General features: G+C 41.1%; 1 protein-coding gene across 1 annotated transcript in view; it reads left to right on the forward strand.

Annotated features, from left to right (window-relative positions):
• Positions 1-14,554, forward strand: part of nudcd1 (NudC domain containing 1) — a 28,526-nt gene extending 13,972 nt beyond the window's left edge. The window contains exons 6-10 of the mRNA XM_080442150.1: positions 1,635-1,842; positions 2,711-2,855; positions 3,809-3,934; positions 11,761-11,920; positions 13,891-14,554. Coding sequence (XP_080298276.1) covers positions 1,635-1,842; positions 2,711-2,855; positions 3,809-3,934; positions 11,761-11,920; positions 13,891-14,180 — 929 coding nt within the window. The 3' untranslated portion in view covers positions 14,181-14,554. The remainder of the gene's footprint in view (positions 1-1,634; positions 1,843-2,710; positions 2,856-3,808; positions 3,935-11,760; positions 11,921-13,890) is intronic.
• Positions 14,555-20,735: the final 6,181 nt, after the last annotated feature.

Below are 20,735 nucleotides of genomic sequence, written 5' to 3' on the forward strand. Positions count from 1 at the left end.
ACAGCTGTAAACCTGTGATGTGACAAAAAAGTTGATTCTGATTTTGAAAATATAATTGGGACTCAAACACGGCCATGCAAGATTTCAATCAAAATGTTCTGCCTCATCAGTGAGACTGCCAAATCAGCCAATTCTGTGATAAGATATATACTGTAGGCCAAAAGATATTTATGAAGATGCATCTGACTGCCAATGTCAGTTTTGAGTGTGAGCGTAGTAAGCTGTGTGTGTGCGTGCGTCCGTCCATCTCCTTCCGTCCTTCCTTCCTTTGAATTCCTTTAGAAAAAGTCAAAAGCCAATTCCTTGCTTAATTTGGTCCTTTTAAGTGTCTTGCATTGGTCTTTTAAAACCCGTTCCACAATCACAACATGTCATCCTGTGTGTATTTGTAATTCATCACACCCCATAGCGCTGCTCTGGCTATTACCTCCTTAATAAATGACACATTCATTTGTTATTTTGTCTGGCTCCTTTGGCATTTTATTCCCAAAAGACTGGCTGAAGAAGGAATGAAACGGAGTGCACTGTGTGTTTATTGTTGCCTCCAAGGGTCCAAGCCTGACCGATGCATCGGTTTGGTTGATATATCGGACATTATTTGACTTTCTTTTGATAATATTGGTATCCTCATTTATGCAGTCGATGTGTCCTGATTTTCTTTGGGCATATCACCATGGGCCAAATTTTCAAAAGAATTGGAAAAATCTAAAAAGAATTGGAAAAATCTCAAAAATAGCTGATCTACAAACTTACAATGTATTACGTTGTAATGCGTTGTGAGTTTCTAGATCGACATTTTATTTATTTTTTGTTTTTTTACATTTTTGAATAGGGCTTAAGTGGTTAAATAAAATAAAGGTTGGTTTAGCTGTGTATCATATTTACTTGTTTGCCTGTTCATTATATAATTAAAGTAAAGTATTATTTTCATATATTGAAGTTGAATTATACTTAATTACATTTTTGTATCCATCCTAAAGTTTTTATTTCTATTGTTTGTTTAATGTTCTCAAATAGAAACCTTTTTTCTAAACCGATTAAAAAATGTTGCACTTTATTTGACAAAACATTGGTCAAAACATCGGTAATCGGTGGTCTAGGACTCGGATCAGTAAAATCTGCCATCACCCGGGCCCTAATCATAATAAGTCCTCAGATAATGAACTCTTGAGTGTCGCTTTTGTGAAAACTCAAAATAGACTGAAATGGACTTTGTTTGAAGGATTCATTTATTAAAATTGTCTGTTGGGTATAAATTGGCAAATGGCTATGACGTTACGTGCAGCGTCTTCACATGTGCATTTGCTTGGGAATGTATTTGATGGGTAATGAGAGTTAAATAATCAATGCTACTTCTGGCACTGAAATACGCTGAAGAGGCAAATCGTTCCTCAACCACTGCAATTGAATTTGGGGTTGATAAGCTTAACTGTGAGCCAGGGCCCTTGGAAACTAAAAAAAATATATGATAATTCATTCTCCCATATTCTCACATCCACCATGTTTCTTTATTATTCATTTGCGTTTTGTATTGCATGTTTTATGTATGACCCTGCAACAGATGGTGAGCTATAAAACAAGAATGTCATTAACGTTATTGCCATGCATTCCCCCCTCTCGCCGTTCCCATTCAGATCCCATTTATTTCTGGCAGCAGACGGCGGAGGATGTCACAGTGTCTGTACGCATGCCACAGGGCATCATCAAAGACCAGGTGCAGTTCAAGCTGACCGCAGACAGACTGCGTGTGGGAGTGCAAGGATTTCCCCCCTTGCTAGATGGCCAGCTTCACGCACCTGTGGACATGGAGGCCAGCACTTGGATTATCAAAGACGATAAAAGGTTGGCGACCTTACCTTCCCTCCCCCACCCATTTGCCGTTGTGCTTTTTGAGCACCCTGAGAAGACGAGGCAGTCACTTATCGCCAAACGTACACTTTGCCTCGCCCAGAGAGTGCTGGGGTTTAGGGAATGTTTAGAAAGCATTGTATGGGAACCCACAATGGAGCAATCCAGAGAAACTGAAATATGTTTCTTCTCTTTCCCTTTTGTAATAAACCGTAGACGGGAAGATTTGTTTGTGGATATGTTTTTCTGTATGATCAGTAAATGTGATTCCAAGTGATACAGCATTTCTAAGCAGCAAGGTCAGCCAAGATGTGGCCCTTCAATCCATAACTCATTCATATAATTCATTTATCTGTGTATTTATTCATGCCCTCGTAGAAAGCACTCTTATCTCCCACGCTGTCCAGTCCTCAATGCCGTGCTTCTGCTCAGACAATTCTCTTATTGTTCCTTAATATAAAAACATGTTGCATAACATGTTTTCACCCTGTACGTTTCCAAGACAACTTGTCATGGCAAAAAGCTCTTGCCAAATGTGTTTGTGATTCTGTATGTCTGTATTTGAATAGAGTTGAGCCTTATATTTTGTCGCACGATGGTGTCACTCACTGAAAATAACTTGAAAATCCGTTTTTCAGTTAGCGACAGTTTTAAATTAGGCTTACATTCTAGTAAAATTGCCTCCTGTCTTTGTGTGGGGGTAAATTGTGTGTGTGTGTGTGTCTGCCTTTCTGTCTGTTTTGTGACCTTCTGTTATGTGTGTCTGACTGTCTGTGTGTGGTATGCGCATCTATCCTTCTGTCTGCCTCTTCTCTGGCTGATGCGTACGTGTGTGCGACTTAACATCTCTCTTTCTCTCCAGCCTGGAGGTGACTCTTGAGAAGCGTGACGAAGGGCCCATGTGGACGGAGCTGGTGTTGGGTGACAGGAGAGGAGAGTACTTGGTGAGCGAGGAACAGGCGGCCCTCATCCACGAGAGACTGACTCACCTCACCACAGAAGACCTGGTGAGATTTTAGAGTTTCACAATGTTTTTGTTTTGCACTTTTCCCAATTTGCTCTCCAATTTAGTCGTTGCTCTCCAATTCCCCATGTGTACTGTGATCCTGGTTACTGTCAACCCCCGATGTTGGTCCTGCGGAGGGTGTAGACAACCAAATCGCAAGAACTATGAGTTCAGCTCGAGCTTAACTCGAGCGTATCTCCCCCACATCCTCTCCCTGCTTAATAGTTGTCCCCGACCAACCAGCAGGAGGGTTTGTACTGTGTAGTGAGACAGGAAGAACAGGGTAAAAAATTGGGGATGACGTGTGTCAATTTGATAGTGATATCACGATTAGATCTGTGTCTATAATACAGTATGTACACACCCTGCTAGTTGATCCACCAGGCCTCTTAGACTATAGCCATTATACTTACCTAAGGGAGCATTTATTTTCTGTATATGTGTCTCAAAAAAGATCGCCTGAAGAACGATTGACGACTTCCTTCTTGCTTTCATAATGTTTGGCTCTGCCACGTACACTTACCTCATGTTATCTGTTATGCAATTGTAGTTACAGCCCAAGCAATTTGATTTGTCAAAGATGTGTTCCAACTCATTTTAACCACTTTAAACCTGGCGTACCTATTTTGGGCATGTCATTTTAGTGGAAAATGTTCAAAAATAGCACAAATAAAAGCAACCTGTTGCAATGTGGTGCTTCCTCAATTCTTAGTCCAGTCTCCAACTTTCACCTCTTCAGTTGCTCAGAGCCCTCCACTTACCCTACCTCCTCCATCACATTCCAATCTCCACAGTTCCTCTCCAGTCGCAAAAACAAACCTGAGCTCCTGTACCAGCTGGACCAGCCACTGATTCTTCTCACCTCTGTTCTTAATCAGTATATTAATCTCCTAGTGCTGAAAGAAGCCAAATCAAGCCTCCTCTCCTCTCCTCTCCTCTCCTCTCCTCATCCAGAATAGTAACCCTGACAGAGAGAAGCCCCCCTGTAACTCTCAGGAGCTGGAGGACTGTGACGGCTTCCCTGAGGACGGCTCCAGCCTTGCTTACTTTGACGGAGAATCGCTCAAGCCCACTCAAGTGGTGAGTAAGATACCTTGTTCAGCACCGTGCATCCATCACCATCCATTGACCAACACCCTCCTTGCAGACAGCTTCTTAAAGTGCCCCGTTGGTTGGCTAATGCTGCCTCTCGATGTGCAAACCCGCATTGACATGCCACAGTGAATGAGACAAGCGTCCTTGGGTTTTTGAAAGGCGCTACATAAATTCAAGTTGTTATTATTATAAACAGCCATGTCCTTTCACCACCCACTCAACATATAAGCCATGCAGAGGCCCAGCGGTGTGCAAACGTGGACACCTGTTTTTCTCATCACGGAGACTGTGATGAGAGAAACAGGTCTAATTAATATGAACCTCATCCTTCAGAATTTAGTAGTAACAGTATATATGGGAAGAGAGTTTTGTGTGACATGGTCATTCAACAAAGTATACATTAGCCTTCAGGGTACGTTTTTTGTTTCACTCAAGCTCAGTCTGAGAGGATGTCACATTTCGAAAATAGTCAAAAATAGCAATGATAGCAGATCTACAAACTCACAACTTATATAGTTGTGAGTTTATATATATATATATATATACTAGGGCTTAAGTGGTTATAATACCTCATCCACCACAGACAGATTGTCTCAAGTCAAGAGTGAGTCATTGATTGGGTGAACTGGGTGTCAATTTCTTCTTTAAGTCCAGATTCTCATTTTCCCTTTTCTTTTGAACGTTGACAGTTCCAGATTTGTGTCTTGTTACTCACGCAGCACAGCTGACTCACGTCACCTCACTTTGCGTTTGACAGGCGAGGGAAACAGATTTGTGGACTGGCTGCCAGAGATAATGCTACCACAGCCACACCATCTCATAAAAGCCTGTCGAGAGGGGGTTGTTATTTGTCATTGTTTCGCTGAAATATTAGATATCTCTCCTTTTCAAAAGAAACAATCCGTTGAGGTGTCAATATGTATTACAGAATGCTTTGGCTCTGGGGCTTCCAGGTGGCGCCTGGGTCAAGTTCCTGCCCAACAACGTGGAGACTGCGGTTTTGATTCCTCCATGGTGCCTCCAGCTTGTCTGGGCGATGAACACAATCGGTCGTGTTAAGAGGGTGGGAAGCCGACTGAGGAGGGTGTTCTCTGTCGCTGCACTAGCGACCCCTACAGGTTGGTAGGAGGGATAGTGTGTTGAGTGTTCCTACACATGCGTTATGCCCTCCCGGTGAAACTCCATGGCTAGGTGAAAAGAAGTGGCTGGGGACTCCATTTGTGTCGGAGGAGATGTGGTTGCGTACACCCTCCCGAAGACCAACAATAGGGGTTTGGCAGTTACAGGGACTACTGTGTGTACACAGGGGCAATCGTCAACGACTAAACGGGGAGAGAAAAAAGAAAGAAAAGAACAAAAGAAAAAATATAAGCTTTAGTTTCCCAGCAAGGCACAACATTTTTTATTTGGATTTATCAGTTCCATGTAAGTCAGTTGAGTATTTATGTGTCAATAGATACAAGATCATTGTAATATTGTCTGGGTGCTATGGCTCTGATCTTTGTATTCCTGGTTTTGTTTGGTTGTGGGATATATCGTTGTCACAATAAGTGAAAGCTATTATCATTTTGTATCATGGTGTGATGTATCCACTTTATATTTACACGCTATAAGAAATGAATCTCTGGCAGATACAAATATGATTGCATTCCCCCTTACTGTTGATGGTCTAACTCTCAACTGATGGTTCGTGAATGATTTATTTTGTATTGTTGTATCTTCCCAAAACACCATAAGAGCTAATGAAAAAAACCCTGCTTGTTATTTGTTGTTGCTGTGCATCTCTGTCTCTCCCCCCCTCTCTCTTTCTCTGTATCTCTCTCTCTCTTCCTCAACCTACTGGTCAAGGCAGATGGCCGCACACTTACAGTAGAGTCAGGTTATGCCTGAGGTTACTTCCCGTTAAAGAGTTTTTCCTATTCCTATTTCCTTTTGCTATAGTACTGTCGCTAATCGCTTGCTTATTGGGGAGTTGTCATGATATGAGATGATGCCAACTTGATATGATTTGGCTCTATATAAATAAACTTGATTTAACATTAACACATTAATGGCTCAGTATTGCATTATGCTAAAACCAAATCTTTATTAAATGACCAGCAATGCCTCCTTAATTGGGCCAGAACGTGGACCAGTATGGTGATTTTCCTAGCATGAGCTTAAACTTACTTAGTTTTGACAACATACAAATCTACTCAAAGTTAAACACAAGCCTTATCATCCAGGTACTCAAACATAAATGAAAAACATAGCTTTCATGAATCATCAGTTGAGAGTTAGAGCCATTATTCGGCCAGGGACACTACACCAAACATACTTTTAACCCCCCCCTTTCCTGTTTGTTGTTTTGCTTCTGTTGTGATACTTAAGGGCATATCAGTTGTTTTCGATAGTTTTAAACGAGGGGACAAGGTATCTCGTTCATTTAACCATTCAATTGTGTCCTGGCTGGTGTGGGGATTTGAAACTTGCAACCTCTCAGCCTCAAGCTTGCTTCTCTGACAGTTGGTTATCCTAAGGCGATAGGAGATTGATTCCCTGTACCACAGAGCCGATAAACAAGTATGCCTGTGTGTGTGTGTTACCTTCTATTAATCTAGTCACAGTGATTCTTGACCGTTTTAATTTCAAGGAGCCTCGGTTTGATATACATTAGTCTACAGACCCCCATTTGATAGGATTTTTTTCTCTGGGACCCCAATCTACACCATAAAATCATTAATGTTAATTTAACTCTGAATGTGTTATAAATGGATCCAAATATTCAATTTCTACACACTCTGAGTTACAGACCCATAAGGGTCCATTTAGACCCCTGGTTGAGAACCAGTGTATTACTCTACTTAAGGGGTCTTCAATGTTTTTGTCTGGAAGAGAGATGAAAGCAATGTGTATTTTCAGACATTTAACCACTTAAAGGAGGAGTTCACCCAAAAAATTACTTATTTTCTATCAATTACACACCCCATGAAGCCTTGATTTCATGGATTTATTTTTGTTTTTGTGGCATTCCTAAGACAATAATTTGATGACCGTGTGTATTTCCGGTAGGAGACACAAATAATCTACTTTGTCTCCTACCGGATACATTAGCCGGTAGGAGACGGGAATAAAATTATTAGCTTAGGAATGCGACAAAAACAAAAAAGAATCCATGGATTCAAGGCTTCATAGGGTGTGCAATTGATAGAAAATAAGTCATTTTTTGGGTGAACTCCTCCTTTAAATCCTCACTTTCCCCTCTACACTAAAGCTCTTCACTGAAAATAGCCGATCTACAAGCTTGTTGATGGGCTATTCTTGGCAAATGTTCCCCCTGGAATAGGGATGCGAGGGTTAAAGTAGCTACTGTACAAAGTTCCTATCACACAGATTTGGCGACCCCCCCCCCCTGTAGTAGTAACTCTGAGGACCCCCCTATAGGGGTCCCGGACCCCCTGTTGAAGACCCATTCTCTACATTACAATTAACCTCACATTCCTCAAGCTCATTCTTGATTCATTACCATTCCCAGCTGCACTCTCCTTCCTGTTTTGTTCATTCACTCAATACATTCAACCACTTTCTAGTTGTATCTGCTGGAGAATTTCCCATCGCGCAACGTCGAAGCGTCGCACGGCTTTTGCACAATGACTGAGGCTGATAATGAGCCGTCGGATGTCATGTACAATGTCTCAGCCCAGGGCCTATGAATGGTTTGGTATACCTGCAACGTTTTGTACCTCCCTCTTTCCTTTCGCAGCTAATTAAGACCAAGGTCAAGCAACCACTCACATTTGCATGCAGAACACGTACATATGTAATGTTTTCATACTGTACAGTGTGTGTTGGTTAACCGACTGACCTTTATTATCCCACTTCCCACTTTCACTGGCATACCCACAAGGACGTTGTCTTGACCTTTTTTTAAAAGCACTCAGGTTAATAATGATACACTCTTGCCACACGGGGACCTTGTGATCTGCTCGTCTCAGGTTCCTGTCCAAAGTGGCGAGATGGAAAATATTCTTTATGATCCTCAGAGAAAGACATGATGAGTCAGACCTCCACTGGCTGTATCTATAATGGCCTTACAATTACTCACCGATGTTCATGCACTGTACCTGTACCTTGAAAATTGTCACATGCAGAGTTTTATATGAAGAAGATATCCATGTGGAAAAAAGTGACCCCTACTTTTACAAACTGATAGTATCAATTAACAGTTTAGGGTATGGGAAAAGGTAAACAACTCTGTCTGTTTTTCAAGTGATCATAAATTCTCATTATTAAGGAAATTGTGCACTTGAACCCTTGCGTCCCTATACTGGGCATGTAATAATATGTGAACATTCTGCAAAAATAGCAAATGTACAAGCTCCCAAATAAATCTGCTGTTTTTGGCGAATAAGTATTTTTTAAGTATTTAGTATAGAGGGCAATAATGATGGGGCCAAGGATAGAAAATGTGTGAGGTGAGAGAGCAGCTGCCCTTACTGGAAACCTGAGGAAAGTGCTGAATCTAATGACAAGCTTGGAGACATACATGTAGGGTTGGTATTTCAGCTGTTTCATCACTGACATCTGGCCCCTGTGTATCGATGCATCTGTGTTTGCTTCCCTCTAATAATGCCTGCCTCTCTGCCTCTCTTCCATCACACCTGCACACAAACGCACAAAGTCACACCCGTGCGCGCACATGCACACACACTTGCCCCTTCTCTGATAAGAATGTTCAGTTACTTAAGAACATTGTTTTACGACAACCTGTGCTGCTGTTGACATTCTAACATGGCGCTTTTGTTCTCTGTCCCCTTTTTGTATTTCTGTTAAGCTCACTCTCGCTGTGATTGAAATGTTGCCTTTGCACAACTAGGCCCTATTGTATGTGAAGAATGAGAAGGAACCAAGAAATTCTGGCTTCTGCAGATGAATCCAATTCTGTTCTGTTACTTCCTTTCTTTTGTGGTTACCCCTGGCCTTTTTGCTTGTTAGATAAAATTCCTCTACTTTTCTGTCAAAACTCTCTGGAGACTGGAAACTGTGTGCTGGGAAATAACCAGATAAAAGTCAAATTTTCACTAGTATTTTTAGATGCCTTTTATCATCAAGCCACAACATTTTTGGGATTCATGATCTCATTTTCCGAGACCCACGTCAGTAGTGATAGTACATTTGCATGGATATTTGCTCTATGGTTTGTTTTTGTGTGTTTTTGAGAGTTGTGTTTCCTGGCGGACCGTTAACAAAGTACAGTATATAGGGTTTAAGTGGTTAATGTATTGGTTTTGTATTAATAGCATTCGTCACCGGGATGCTGTGGTTTTGGTTAAATGATTCGTCAGAATGGTCACCATTAGATTCTTGGAAACATTGCCTCAACACAAATATAATAATTAAAAATATATTCTACCTTTGCGTCCTTTTGAAGTTGATCGGGGTAAGCACAAGCTGAAGGCCTAAAATAAAGAATGGAGAAAGTAAATTATAACTATTAACTATAATTAATTATAGTTATAATTATTATAATTATATAATTTTAGAGAGAGGCTTTCACTCTCATCTTTGTCTGGCAAGGTCAAATAAGTAACAGGTGTACGCTTGCTGTGTTATCTGCAGCATGGTAAGAGGCTAAGCTTCCGGCTCTTTCATCGCCATGGCAACACGTCTTGAAGGTATAACTTGACAATTTTGATTGATTTATTTCTTTTATTCTGTTTATTCTTGGTACAGTCTACAATACTGATTTTCAACGTGGGGTCTGGAGGCCGCCATGGGGTCCTTGAGGTGTTACGGGTCTATAACTCTGTGTATAAGTATAAAACATGTGAAAGAAATTGGCACTGATCGGTCCAGCCGTTTGGAAGATTAGCTCCTGACAAACAGACCTACCCTCTTATAGACTGCTAGGCTCATGCAGAGCCATGTTGTAAAAAATAGCAAAGAAATAGAAGGTTGTGTACAAGATGGGTCTAATAACGGCATGGCTTCCATGCGGAGCTTGGACTTCATGTTGCCAGTCTATGACGTTAGTACTTGGATGTCAGTCATCTCCATTTGGTCAACGTTTCAGCCCAATCCGACCTCCATTGACTTCCAGTTTAAAATCGAGGTCAGAATAAAAAACGTTCTAAAAATAAGTTCCAAATAAGATATAATTTGACCTACTAGCAGCGTGCACAAGACATTCGGAGCTGATTGGTCCAGTAGTTTGCGAGATTAGCTCCGGACTCGCAGACCCTCATCTAGATGGCTCGGCTCCTACAGTGCCATGCCATAAAAAGGGAGTATGATAGTTCAGATATTACCATACAATATCCCTGGTACTCGTACTACGTACGTGTTCTTTCTTGGGTTGTTTGTGGCTCATCACAAAACATTGACCAGAGCAATCATCTGCAACTTTGGCACTCTTGTGAGCTTGAGCTTGAGAGTGGCTGGAGGGATGGCTTGTTAAATGCTTGACAGCAATGCAGAACAATGTCTGCTTGATTGCTGAATACCTACGGAGTATGGACTTGTTGACGGGGGGGGGGGGGGGGGGTCTCAAGCGAAAATGTTAGATTCAGCGCTTGTTGGCTGGATGATGTGGGCTGCTTTCCAATGTCGAGGAGTGACATTATTGTCATTTTCACTCTATGTGAAGCAAATGGTGGCAGATTGGAACAGCATTGAACTGACCTCGGAACGCTGTTAGGGATAGTAATCAGAACGGGGTCAGAATGAGGTAATGGATGAACAGAAAATGTGTTAATTAATTGCAGTTAATTGCTATTCAGTTAAAACATTCTACCTATAATTGTCTTGCTGATTTGAGGTTGACGATGAAGAGCCGCTCAACATGAAGAGGTAGAAATCTGTGTGTGTTTGTCTAACAGTACCTGTGTGTGTGTGTGTGTGTGTGTGTGTTTGTGTGTGTGTGTGTGTGTGGGAGCAGTATGGGAGGGAGATGGGAGGGATACAATGGCATCGTGGGAAATTGCACATACTGTACACAGGTCCTGGTTCAATCTCTGTTCGATTTTCTGTCGTTGCTTGCTGATGGATGTTTGCTTTTCCATCTGATAATAAGCCATTGATTTTGTTGGTGTATTGTTGGTGTGTTTTATGCGTGTAATCACAACTCAATAAACTTAACATACAGTAGCACTCTTGAAATATGTCAGCAGACGGAGAATGTACAGTACTGTATATCGCTTTCAAACTAAGGGTATTAACGGTTGTAGGTACTTGTGTCAATTAATCGAGAATGTAAAGGAACAAACACGCAGGCACCCTTTATAAGAGTGGCTTGGTGATTAGAGCCTGCCCCAACCACAAAAACCACATGTTCATTCCCCGCAATAGCCATTGTGTCTATTACTGTCATGTAGCTTCTTGTGTATCACTGACTCTCTATCTACTTCTGGGTTGCCTTTGCTTACCTCCCTTGCATAGCCATTGTGTTTATTACTGTTAAAGTCTTGTAGCTTCTTGTGTATCACTGACTCTCTATCTACTTCTGGGTTGCCTTTGCTTACCTCCCTTGCATGCTGACCCTGTTGGTGACATACTTCGCATGTACAGTATGTAGGTAAATACAGGAGGAATATCCAAATGTTTTTTTGTTTTGTTTTTTCAAATCAAGACAATCTGTACTTTCAGCTGCATTAAAACACAATGATAATGTAACTTTGACAAAAAAGCTCACAACAACGTGTCACAGCGCGACATATTGTAAGCTAGATTTTCCATGTGCTACACAACATAATGCGCAACCAAGTACAGTATAAATCAGGCATAATTAGTTCAACAATTAATCACTCCCACTCTTGTTGTCCGTATCTCTCAAGGTGAACCTGGGGAGCCACCAGTACCTGTTCACAGTCGACGTGAACCCGCCAGAAATGCCCTGCCTCTGCCTCAGGCACGACGTGGATGCCTTGGTTTGGCAGCCGCGACCCGACCAACCCAGCAACATGTGGGACCACATCGCCACATTCAATGCCCTAGGTAAGAACTCAAGGGCCTCGCATTACTGATGCCTGTGATTCTGGAAGTAAAGTGACTGCTACTACACCATTGAGAGCTTGATGATGAGAATGATGGTGGGAGTGGGAGGTGACTTGAAGTTGAAGCTGATGTGGGCTACAGACTGTACTGTATAGGTTATAATTTAGTGTGCCTGTCTGATAACCCTGGTAAGAAGTAGTCTTGGGAACCAACGGTTCCTGAGCCATGTGACCATTTGTTAGCATGAGGCAGCTTGATGTACAAGTACACCCCCTGGACATGACACCAGTATGTCGCAGGCATTGCCTCCAATCCAACCCTTGATGCTGAGTGGCAAGTAGGGAATCAATTATGGCACAGCTTCTCTCATGTCTCCAACTGTTGACCAGTGTAGTCACAATAAATGGGCCTGATTCACTAAGCTTGGTACGCACAGATATTTTACTTATACGCAAATACGTGCGTTTCCACAAACAGTCTGAGTCTGATTCATCATAATTATTTGTGCCTGGTTTTTGACGTTAGGTACACTGAAACTCACCGTCTCCTCTGGGGTAGTCGTATGTGCCACAAATCATGCGTAGCTCTAATTAGAATGCCTCATTCTTCATGCTAAATATATTACAATAGTGCCAAACCTCAAATAAAATGTTCATGTGCCCAACACTTGTCATGACATATAAAAGAAAAGAAGAAATATGTCTGTTAAACGATGCATTGCTTGGATGCATATGGGCTTATGATTCAAACCAATTCTTTTTTATTTTTCAGTTGACTCATTTAGAGCAGAATTTAATTATTATGTCCCTCAGTGTGTTTGCCGTTTCTGCAAGTGTGATCACGATTTGTCTAATTTATTGCAATGGCTTATCATGCCTTAATGTTGCAGGAGACCACAGACGCACCTCTAATGTTGCGCTAGTTATTCGTCTCTATAGCAATTATGAAACTGGTTGATCACATGAACGCTACACAAATTAGATTGACTACATGTCTTACCATCTGATGAAGCAGCCTGGATGAAGTCAGTGTCCATTATCTGATGTAGACAATGGATAGGATATTTTAATCCAAACGACGGATTTTCCCTCAGTGATCAATAAACGTATTTTCCATAATCTATCGGATAGCAGCGTTCCAGTATGCCCCTGGATTTTTGTTTTACCTCATCAAAGGTGAGCAATTGTTTATTAGAAAAGGCTTATATATAATATACTGTCATGCTTTATTAGCGCATTATTTTATCCTGTGGTGTGGTGTGTCTTTTAAAGAGATTCAGGTTAATGTGAGGGACTCGCTTGCCATAATACACTGATCTAGATCAGGCTGTCAAGGCGTTGCGATGCAAAGCGTTGTAAGCTTGCAGATCGGTTGTTTGTTTTTACGAGTGATGACGTTGATCTTGTACTAGGAGTTCTCACCACGGGGAGGTTCTCTTCACGTTGGATGTTCCGGTTGCCTTTTATGGTGTTAAATGTGGCGTGGAACAATGCTAATGAGGCATACATGAAAGCGCTTTTGATTTACGCACAGGTGGGATTCATCATTTGAAACCCCTGTGTTCCTCACAAATCAAGGCTCTACACTCCCTTTCGTGAATCGCAAGTCAGCCTTTACTTAAAAAATCTACATTAAAATATAGTAGGAAATTTACGAACAGCTTTGTGAATGAGGCCCAATAATTGTGCACTGTTAACACTTTACCTGCCAATCACGAGTATAACCGTTGATGAAAAATACACCCGTTTACTGCCATCCACGAGTATAACCGTTTTTTAAAAAAAATAGAATTTTTCTTTTTTCTCCACAAGAAACTGCACTTGACCACTTTCATAAATAAGACCTGGAATAAGTACTGTTATTTCATATTCCCCCATCAGACATTGTGGCTCTTTGTGCCTTTTTGGTTTCCAGTTCAAATTCCCTTGTGTGCGGACACTGAAGGTTCTATTCTGGTCTGTTCATTGTAGGCTATGTCCAGGCATCGAAACGTGACAAGAAGTTCGCGACCTGCTCCCCAAACTTCTCCTATGCGACCCTGGGGGAGTGCCTTCGCCGCGTGTTCATCTACAGACAGCCGTCACCCGTTGACACAGTCCTTTTTAACAGGAAGCAGGGCCGCCAGGTGGGACAGGTCGCCAAGCAGCAGCTGACCAGCCTGGACACCAATGAGCCAATCCTAGGCTTCCGTGCGACTAACGAGAGACTTTTCGCACTGACCTCCAACAACCTCTTTGTCCTGAAGATCAATAATAATTAGATTAATGGAGACTCGACGTTATTTTAGAATTTTACCTCCTCTTGCCGTCCCAAGAGCTCTGAGCATTCCAATGTCATCATGTACTGTGGAACAACAAATATACAACAAATACTTCCAATTAATTGGAAAACCTGTGCAGAAATCTGATAATGTATGAGTTTGTTCTCATTGCCCATGTCATCATTCAAGTGCCCTCTCTATAATGTCGGCAGTCTGTGTGTGTGGTGACAGTGATGTGCAAATAAATGACATACAGTACTGTATACTAACAGATTACAATAACCGGTGGTCATTTGTGAAGAATCCTCTCAGACAATCTGACCAACAGGAATGTGAAGATACTATCTCAAATAAAACCAATCCGCTTGACCTCAGCTTTCATGCACACGTTTTTTGGAATATCTTAAATCAACAAACTGCGCACGTGTGTGTGTGTGCGTGCGTGTGTGTTTGTGTTTGTGTTTGCACTGACCATTGTCTTTGTCTAAAGATATGAATTAGCGCATGCTGAGTTTTTCCTTTATTTTTTTCTTCTTTTTTAAAAAAAGCTGAATGGGTGGATGATGACATTTCCTGCATCAGATGGTCAGTAGGAAGTGAGAAAGCACATTGAACATTCCCCCACTTGCCTTCATTATGGTAGAAGCACCACAAAAGATGTACATGAAGATTTTCTACGTAAGCTATTTCTAGAGACACCTCGTACGGTAGCTTTTTACCATTCCGTTGATCATGCATCTAAATGACAGATATCCTCTGTAGTTGTCTGCTGCTGTAGTAGGCTACCTTTGTTATTTAGGTGTACTGGACAAATGAAGAATAAAATAGAAATACTAAACTGCAAAGCTGCCTTTGTATGTATATACTTATAAAGGCACAATACAAGTGGAGCTTGCCCTTGTGATACTATTACCCTATTTTAAGCACCTGCATACACACCGTGTGTGTGTGTGTGTGTGTGTGTGTGTGTGTGTGTGTGTGTGTGTGTGTGTGTGTGTGTGTGTGTGTGTGTGTGTGTGTGTGTGTGTGTGTGTGTGTGTGTGTGTGTGTGTGTGTGTGTGTGTGTGTGTGTGTGTGTGTGTGTGTGTGTGTGTGTGTGTGTGTGTGTGTGTGTGTGTGTGTGTGTGTGTGGCCTCCCCAAAAATGTGCTAAAATCCCCCTATTGCACACACTATGGAGCACACACAAACTCAACAAAGTACAGGACCCATGCTCAGGTGCCAGTCACACACCTGTGACTGGCACACACCTGCTAGCACTTGAAGCTCAATACCAACAGAAGAATATTGCAGGGGATTTTGGCACATTTCTGGGGAGCGCTAGTACCCACACTGTAAACTTTTTTTTTTTGGAAAATGCATTTCTTCTAGCATCAAACATGTGAACCACAAGGATTTGTTATGCAATACTAACATTCTGTAGACATTCTCAAAGCAGACATGAATGGATTAGTGACTGTATAACTGCCTCTCTTCAAAAACGTTGGGTCTTCAAATGGCATTTTAAAATGGCATTTCTCTTTCAATATCTAATTCAATAAGTCAATAGTCAATATTTGCTTTCACTGTTCCGAGACTGTATAAATTAATTAAGCAGCTTTTGAATTTCCAGTACCATATGCTCAGGATTGTCTCTTTAGACTTTTGGCAGTATGACGGTATAAAATGGCACCCCTGAAGCAGCATAATTGTTTTTGTCTAATTGGCCCTTTTGGTTGTTCTGACTGCTCAGTATTTTTCCTCAGCAGGCCTGTTTTGTCTGCCTTCTATTCATGCTCTTGTTCCTCCCCAGTCTTTGTCCTAAAACATTTGAGACATAATTTGCTTTCCCTTTGCCAAGCCAAGCTATTGGTGATGGGTAATCACTCTTTTCTTGGTGGTCATTGTTTCGCAGAGGGTAATCTAGTTTCACCCTCTGTTCTTATTTAATTACTGGTGCGCAATTGAATTAGACTGCACCGCTTGTTTTTATTAGCTGTACCAGCATCCCTAGATTACTTGTACTGGGCCTGTCACATACACTAATGTCTCTGAGAATTGTTTCTCTTTTTGCTCAGACACATAAACACAGCACGTTGTCAAACCACCTTACCGCCGAGAACTGGATAATTGAAGATTGTTATTGCCTGGGCTTTACATTTCCCTGGTCCGTCATATAGAAGACCATCGATCTTCTTTCTACCTAAGTACAATCTTTCAGGCATTTTAGAAAAAGAACAAAAAACAACCTCAGTTTCCACATGGACAGCCATTTTTTTTTATTATGCATGGGTTTTCAGTGAGTTTCATGGGCCCTCGGTATGTGCAACTTGCTCTAGTCTACCATTAAAGGAACCAAAAGAAGTGTTTATATGACAGCAGTGTTGGGCTGGCTGGTACTCCACCATCAATCATTTGTGTCCCGTTAATTGTGATGAGAATTGAGTGGCAGCCTTGTTATTTTCCCAGACTAAAAACATTTCTTGGTAATTATGTTTCAACGTTTTAAAATGACAGGATGAGCCTCCCCCTTCAAACAAAAGCAATTGCTTGAGTGAAAATACGTCCTGTAAAAGAATCACGTGGGTACTTAAGGCTGATTGGTCATTCTTCACGTGAAACATGACCTCATCCCCTCTGTGGATTGAGTAATTGTAAATAATTTAAGAAGTAAATTAAAAAGCAGTGAGCAGCATTTTTTGTCGATAATATTAGTATAACATAATGAAGCATGATCTTGTCAGCACAGACAGGAAATTAATTTCTGTCACCTGTGTCTTGTCAGCTTATACCACTGTTTTGAGTGTGATGTGTGTGTCTTACAGTACGTATACTGGTCTTATTGAACTGGGCTGTGCATTTGCAATCAGTCATAGGTCACCGTAGGAAAGAGGGGAGACCGAGGTGTTATGAGTATGATTTGTGGTGTGATTTGAGTGAATAATGTCATTTTGCTTGTACACTAAAACCTAGTGTAACCAAAATAAAAGCTAAATAGGTCTGATTGTACAGGCAGTCACTGAATAGTTGTAACAAATCAGGCTACCCAGATAAGAATCAGATTGGTTTTATCAAGTCTAGAAAAAACTAAAACAAAGAAAAAACTCATGGAAACAAATCCAATTTGAACCGAAGGTGGTTTGACATGCGAGATCTTCTATTTTCAGCGCGCAACACCATTGTATAAGTAAAGCATTACTCATACCTTTGTAAATACGTCGTTACCACAGTAACCAATGCAGATATGTTGACGATGTCTGAATACACAAATTTGATCTGACCACTTGCAAATAACAGTGTGAACAGTCAGTCAGATTCAAGATCTAATTTGAGAAACAAATCGGATTTGCCTGCAGTCTGAACAAAGCCTTAGAGATTCAAAGGGGACCCCGGACACCTCCCTTTACCAGGGGGGATGCATTATTCCATTGTTTTAGTGCTTTTCTGCACCTAACAATTCAGGATCAGTGCCTGTAAAAGAAATCACATCACAGACGCTCTATTGAATCAGACCCATGACACTTGCAAGGCTCTGAGGCTCAACTGTAATGTAGTTTATAGTTATTGTTAAGTCTGCAGTCCATCCTGACCCTGGTGTCTTTAAGGCAGTGGTTCTCAAACCTTTTCATTTCAAGCAACCCCACATTAATATACTGTATATTTTCCCGTAGACAGCCTTCTCAAAACATGAATGCCAGAGGCGCCCACTGGCCTAGCGGTCCAGGCGCATACCACATAGGCTGGTAGTCCAGTTTTAAAGCATGTCCCGATCGAACGTGGCCTTTGCTGTGTGTCACCCCCGATCTCTCTCCCCATTTCCTGTGATCCTACTTTCCTCTCAAATAAAGGCAGAAAAAGACCAAAACATATCTTTAAAAAAGATATGTATGCCAGCGACCCACATACAATATTTGTGTTGTGAAAATATTTCAAACTTTTCCACATTTTTTAAATGGCTGATGTATATAGGGTTACTGATTTTAATGCTATATTAACTAATTTTGCAGTCAAGCCCCTGGATCCCCCTCAAGGACCCCTGGGGGTCCCCTGACCCCACTTTGAGGCCACATTGTTGGCTTTGTTTATGTTTCACTGCGTTGAAGATTTTTTTTTTCACTCAAGAGCTGACGTTTGACTGATCTGTGTGTGACAGAGAAATGCAAGCTTCACATTTAATGCAGGCTATTTATGGTGTTTGTTTTTTTATATTGAGTTAAATTACATTTTCATTTCGAGGTTTGGTGGAAGGAGTGAACGTAAAAACAATTATACAGCATGGTCAAATCAATTGAGGGTAAGGGTCCTTCAAGCATAATGGGGACCATGATAAAATGATTTTAACATCATGGACTTTAATTTAATAATCCTTCTCAGAGGGTGGAGAAACATGTTTCAAGTGGAGAAAAATGGGTCTGGCCTCATGCTGTCAGTGTCAATTCATCATCCTAACCTATTGCAGTAAGTAGCAGTTTGCCACAGGTTTTTCTAGATAAAATTCGATTGCAATGACAATGTGATGGTGCATGTTCCTCCATGCATAATTACACGCCAAAGCTGTTCCCTTGCTGCAGGAAAGCTGTCATTATAGCGCATACTCATCTTTGTTGCCCACTTGAACCGTGGTGACCATAATGAGAGTGGGGGGGCAAGAAACATATGCAATCTGAAGGTAATGAACCAGAAAATCTGACTCTTTTACTCCCATTTACGTATCTGACTGCACCTCTGTTCCCCATTCTGACATTCTCCTCTCTCGTTCGTTCTATCTTTGACAGTTCTCAAACAAAGAACTGTCAATCAGTTTCTCAGTCACTCACTCAGTCACACTCTCTCTCTCTCTCTCTCTGTCCCTCAACCTCACTACCTCACTAGTAAAACATCACTTTGCACCCTGTCTCCTTTAACCACTTACATTTTTATATGGCCCGCGGCTTCCTACCTAAAATGTATTTTTTGTGGCCCGCTGGTATATTCTATTCTATATTATATGTGAAATTCATGCATTGACATTTTGAGTGTTTTGAAATGAACCTAGGTATTTCTCAGCAGAATTGATAATGATTCCTTGTGTTGTTTCATTCTCAAGATTTGAAAGAAAGGGCATTTTTATTTTATTTTATTAAAATGTTGGTAGACTTTTTCACACCTGGTTACATTTGGCTAGACTGTCATTTGAACAAAGGATAATTATTGGAGTGTAAATATAATGGCAATGCATTTTATTTGTTTTGTTCACAACACAGATGAGTGGCTTACATTTAGCTACTGTACACTGCCTAGTGCCTACCATAGACTATTCATATTGTAGTGTAGTTTAACCCATTTAGACCTGAGGCCAGTTTTTTTATATGTATATTTAGATTTTTTTAATATATATTATTCAAAGATTTGTAGCTTGTAAATCTGCTATTTTTGAATAGCCAAAGAAACCTAAAGTGACACAGATGCGTTCCAGGTCTAAATGGGTTAATACAATTTTATGTAATGCAATGTATTTGTATGTGACTTTCTTGTGGTCCAAAGGTACAGTACGCCGGTATTTTCATATTTTCAAATATGGCCCCCTTTGAAAAAGGTTTGGACACCCCTGACTTAAATCCTGTTCTTAGTCAGTAACTGAAATGCAACTGCACTGTCTTCTGATTAGGTCCCTGTCTGCAGAAAGAAGCCCACATTGGCTTTCTTTCTATACTTATTCATAGCTAAATACATTATGGTACAATTCTAGTAAATAAATAAACGACATATTGGAGAAATGAGCTACCAGAGATTGATTACACTCACTTTAACTAATAGCTTAGATGCTTTATTGTCATGAACTGGAGCCTCATAAGAGTCAAGGTGATGCATCTCCCATGAAGGCTTTTGCTCATTTGGGCTGCATAATTGAAATGAAGTGTATAATTCTAGACGGGTTGGCACTTCACCTCCAACCGGGCTGGAATAAGAAAACAGCCATTAGGCTATTGAGCCCTCAGCGTTCCATCTACAGTACATAAGCAAGAGTTATTAGTTACCTTGAGGACAGCTATGTAGGGAGTGCAACAGTGGCTGGGAAAAGATCATACCACTTGAACCCTAGCGTGATTCTGGGTCGAACATTCAGCGATAAAGAATAAAGAGATTTGGTGTAGTGGGGAAAAAAGGAGGGGCCTAATATAGACCTCGTGGGGACCCTGGTTGATGAAGTACATAAGGTTCATGTGGTTAACCACTTTAGCCTTATATGCTTTGCCAATCTCCAAGCTTGCATCACATCACATCGCTCACAAGCTCATCGCAAGCTCACAAGGCCAATCGCCACATGTGCTGAGGATGTACATCTGCTATTTTTGAAATGTGGAAAATTCTGACATAAAATAATAATAATAATCTTCACCTACTGCATAATGACATGGCCAAAATACCGGGACACCAGGTTGAAAGCGGTTAATATGGTGCAACACAGTAATTTGTGCGTGCGTGCGTGTGTGTCCTATATGTTTTCTATATGCGGCACAGAACCTCAGTGGCCTTTGCTGTCAACCGGCTGAACAAAGATCGATAGCACTGTATCATAGAACACACCAGAACAGTA

This window comes from Gymnoscopelus braueri (genome assembly GCF_963280865.1).
Source record: "Gymnoscopelus braueri genome assembly, chromosome: 11".
Lineage (NCBI taxonomy): Eukaryota > Metazoa > Chordata > Actinopteri > Myctophiformes > Myctophidae > Gymnoscopelus > Gymnoscopelus braueri.